Source organism: Cryptomeria japonica, chromosome 7 (assembly GCF_030272615.1).
Source record: "Cryptomeria japonica chromosome 7, Sugi_1.0, whole genome shotgun sequence".
Classification (NCBI taxonomy): Eukaryota; Viridiplantae; Streptophyta; class Pinopsida; order Cupressales; family Cupressaceae; genus Cryptomeria; species Cryptomeria japonica.
Window position 1 is genome coordinate 290,177,516 of NC_081411.1, and position 4,928 is coordinate 290,182,443.

Below are 4,928 nucleotides of genomic sequence, written 5' to 3' on the forward strand. Positions count from 1 at the left end.
TATTTGTTGTGTAATGCTTGTAATGAAATACTTAAATTATTTGTTTAAATTTTTATTTTATTTTATTTAAACGTTGTAAATTAAATCCATATACAATAGTTAATCGATTTTATTACCCATATTTTTAAAAATAAATAATATCTATCATTCCTATAAATTTGCTCCTATAAAACCAATTTTTTTAATCCAATCATATTGTAGATAAATAATTTCTAGTTTAAAAATATAAATGTAAACTTTATAAAAATCAAGTTTATTTTGAAAAAAAAAATAATAATCACTTTTGATTGGTGCAAAAAATAAATAAAATAGGCTTAAGTAAATGCAATAATATTGCATATGACAAGTACTAATAATTTTAAGCAATTTTAAATTACATCTCTTTTTATATATTATTTGAATGGAAAATAAAAAATAATAATAATATTGGTATAGTGTGATGGTTAAGCTGTGTTGTTTTCTTGCCATCAAGGAATTCCACTAGAATGCAATTGTTGAACATTTATATTAAATATGACCACCCCTATTTGTGACCTCACTAATTTATAAGTTTGGATCAAAAGTATTTACCTCTTAAAAAATTGAAAAAAAAAATTTAAAATTAATTAATTTAACATATTATTAAATTATGTTCTTCTTTATCATTCAATTATTCTCTCATTAAATTTATCAAAAAAAAAACATTATCTAATGTTTGCACAAATATTTCATTAAGATTAGTTTTTTTCAAAGGAAAAAAAATTAATTTATAATAAAATTTAGTACATCAATTAATGATTCACATATAAAATATTTTTGGTTAACATCTTTCAATATTCTCATAGAATACACAATAAAAAAAGTATGATTGCCATTTCCAATTAATAGTTTTCTTATTCTTGAAATTTATTTCTCATGCCCAAATTTCATTAATATGGTAGATTGAGTCCGTCAATATGTCTAATTGTGAATGACATTCTACTTTCTTGAAAGATGTTTGTCAATATAATAATATCATATTTTTGTGATTTATAGTTGCTTTTTATGGGTTTCCTGATATAGGAGACAAGAAAATTACTTTGACGCCTTATTTGACTATAGTAGCCTCATGCACATTCTTTGGTTTATAAGAATACTTATGTTTCAGCTAGGAAGCAATAATATCATTAGAAAAGAAAAGACTAAGTCAATTAAAAATATTATGTATTGTAAGGCAAGCATGTATTGTAAGGCAAGTCTAAATTTTCATCTACTTAATTATTTTTGTAGCTACATTTGAAGGTTGTGGTCTTTAAAATTGTGCTCTCGAATTTAAGTTATAAAAAAATATTGTAAGTTGTGCATAATATTATGTTTGACCTTTTTGCTTCTATTTTCTTTTAGTTGTTTGAAAAAAATATTATTGTTTTGTCTTTTAATTTTATCTACTATTTTTCTTTGTCAAGTCTATCTTAGAGACTGTATCTAAATCATAACTTAATTTTAAGCTATATTATTTTATTCATTAAATTCTAGAACTTAAATTGTTTTTATGTTTAATTTTAGATTATGTAAATTATTGCATTAAATGTCTTGATACAATCCTTCTAATTTTTAGGTCATAAAATTTATTAATTAGAGCTTTCTAAGGCCTCTATGTTTTGATTCTAGTTGATTATGTTGGTAGCGGACTCAAAGATCATATGCAATTGAGCAAACTGAGAGTTTCAACTCTATATTTGCTTTCAATAATAGACAAGAGATATTCATAAGGTTGACTTAAGTGTGGCCCTTAACTAGGTTCATATTATATGTACTAGATCAAAATGCCAAAACAACATATTCTTAATTAACCATAATTCATATTGCTAGGTTCAAATTGAAATGCAAACAAAAATTTAACATAGTTTAAAGGGTTGCAAAGAAAAAAAAAAGGGTCTAATAGGTGGTTTGTCATATGAAAGCGGTCAACTTGAATTTTATTACAAGTATCTTAATGGAACAAAAGTGTATGTCAAGATTCATATGGTTTCATGAATGGGTATGATTATTTATTTCATTTATTGAACCTTATGCAATGCATACAATAAGTGGGAGAATGTTAAGAAAGAAGGGTGTCTTACAACAAGTGGGAGAATGTCCTATATTTAGGTACTTAAAGTCATTGGAAAACAAAATAATGTATGATGCTATTGCTTTAATGGGTGACGATATCACAACCATGCCCTTTTCCCTTATGCTTTGGGTTTCCTTTTATTAGAACATCTCCAATGCAAATAACAACTATACAAGTAGAACATTCTTGAATGAATTCAACCAACAACATCAACATATCCCTCCATCCCACTATCACTCATCCCTAAAATTTGTTTGGATCCTTAGATCCCCACTTGACATCTTGAATAAGATTCACATGTGTAAATTTAATTTCAATTACTTTAACAATCATAGATTATCTAGAAAACTCTTTAGACTTTTTAAATTGTAAATATAAATATTTACGTCCTATATTTAGGTACTTAAAGGCAAGACATATAGATAGGATTCTGAAAGCATTGTGAAAGGCACGCACATAAGAATTGTAAGGCTTGATCATTTGTTTTATTAAAGCTGGGTTGCGATGCATGTCACTTTCGCAACGTGCGTAGATACATTGTAATTATTATGACAGAATGGAATTCCATATTCGACGATTCCTTGGAGTTAAGAGAAATGAACCCACTGGCCTTTGCTGGGAATTTCCCCGTTGACAACGAAGAACATGTAATATCCGGGAGGAGCAGCCACGGCCGTCGGGGGAGCGGTTACTGTGGCAGAAAAAACTGTGGTGGAGTTTGGAGCCGCTACGGGTTTGGATGCAGAGAGGGAGAGCATCCTCTGGCCCATGGATGTGGTGTGAGTTGTGAATGGCGGAGCGTACACGTTAAAATTTACAACGTTGCTACTCGTCATACCGAATGCAACTGAGAAGGTGACGGTGAAGGTGGTGCCGTAGGCAACATTGGAGGTGGCAGACATGGTGATTATCTGTGGGCGAAGGACGGCGTAGACGCTCTCCAAATAATAAGGGCTATACGCTTCCAAACGGAGCTCCGTCGGGAATTGCGTTCCCGTGAGAACGTAATTGAAGTGTGGGTTGGAGCCGCCAGCCATGACTCTGCCGTCGGGCAAGACGTTGGCAGTGGAGTGGTACATTCTGGCGATACCGGTGGCCGCGAGAACGTAGAAACGCTGCTGCCCAACCGGTAGACTGTGTCTGTAGAGGTAGGGCGTGAAGACTGGCGTGTTGGCCATGTCCCACCCGGCCACACCTTTGGCTGCTCCGTTTATGATTAGAATTTCGCCGTTGGGGAGAATGAGCATGTCGGACATGGTTCTTGGCCCGGGCATGTCTTCCATACTCCACGACGGATTGGCGTCCGTGATGATCATTCTTCCGCAGCTGCGCAGGGCGGCCGTGAAATTGCCGGCTTTGGCGGCGGCGTATCCACTGTCCGGGCAGCCACCGCAAATGAGGATTTCCACCTTGCTAAACCCATTGGATGCAGAGAGCGGCAGCATGACGGAGGAGCCCGTGGAAGGGTAGTTTCGTGGGCCGTCGCCCGGCATCCTGGGGAACGTTTTCAACACCACGTTGTTCTTGTAGTCGAGGAGAATGGAGTCCCTGTTGGCGAAGATAAAGAGATTCCCGTCGGAGGAGAGATGGAGGAAGGGATAGAGGTTGTTTTCGACTGCGGAGCTGGTTCGTGTTTGGATGAGGAACGGCAGGTTGTACGTTCCCTCACCGGGCCTCCTGGGAACGAACTCGTAGTTAAACACGCCTGTGCCTCCCACCACGATTATGCGGTTGTCGGGAAGTATCTGGTTGGCGGCGTACCAGCGGTTGGCGAGAAGCTTAACAGGCTGAAAATTATCCCAGTCACAGGAGGCATCGGAGCAAGGAACAAAGTAGCGGATATCTGTCGCTCCGTCCCGCCACCCGCCCGTTTGAACCAGTGTCCCGTTGGCGGCAAAGGCACCGGAGGAGCACCAGGTGTCGGTGAAGATCATGAGCGGCCTGATGGTGTTTGTGGCTATGTTGTATTCGATGGAGTGAGCCCAGCAGTCGTGGGTCAGGACCTGGTCCTGTGGATTGTCCCGGCAGCGTCTGTTGTCCAGCAGGAGCTGCGACGGCCCGAAGTTTGTCCGATCGAACATCACCACCGTGTTTTTGTACGTGGTGGTCATGTGCATGGCCGAGACGCCGCCCTTCTCCACCAGAAGATTCCATCTTCCCAGCTTCACTGCCAGTTGCCCTGCTGCGTCCCACGTCCACATGTTTAGCATCACCAGCATCATAAGCCAGAAATACCGAAATCCATTTCCTGATGACATTTTCACCTTGGCTCTCTCTTACTTCAACACTCTTTGTTAAGTGCGAGATTGGTGATGAAAGCCTTGTGAGTTGATGGGCATTTATAGGCTTCTCCATTCTGGACATAAGAAGTCAAATGGAATAGGATAGGATGAATTGATCGGCTGGCTTATCCCGTGTCACCAACTATAACAGCCTTCCGTAATTTACTTTCTAGTTCCTGCTTCTGTAAAGTTGACGTGATATTCCCATGGCGCTCTGCTTGCGTTCGTAGACGTGATATTCTTATCAGACGTTGTAACCTTCTCCTGCCCAGTAATGGTTTCACCGGAAGCGAACGCCTTGTGCTGTGATTACTAATCTCCACCGCATGTGAAGCGCAACGTGCAGCTATCTTCTCGACCTACTGCGGTAATGGTCAACCCTGATCTTGCTCGTCTGCGTCTGCAAGCTGCTTAAGGCAGCCGAAGCAAAAACGTAGAGCACACAAACGCTACCATCAATATACAATTTTTTTTCATCTTAGCTCTAAATTGAAACGGCTATCCTATCCCAATAAACGAACGTGTTTTTCCTTTGGAATTCGATAAAACAACACCATTTTAATTCTTCCATA

At 38.2% G+C, this 4,928-nt stretch overlaps 1 protein-coding gene across 1 annotated transcript; it reads right to left on the reverse strand.

The window, feature by feature from the left end:
- Nucleotides 1–2,661: 2,661 nt before the first annotated feature.
- LOC131074761 (aldehyde oxidase GLOX-like) lies at nt 2,662–4,332 on the reverse strand. Its single transcript, XM_059208560.1, has one exon. The coding sequence runs from the start codon at nt 4,330–4,332 to the stop codon at nt 2,662–2,664; it is 1,671 nt and encodes a 556-aa protein (XP_059064543.1).
- Between the last annotated feature and the right edge of the window lie 596 nt (nt 4,333–4,928).

What these genes read in the sequence shown, in the direction of transcription:
- LOC131074761 (XM_059208560.1), bottom strand. Translation starts at nt 4,332, where the DNA reads ATGTCATCAGGAAATGGATTTCGGTATTTCTGGCTTATGATGCTGGTG.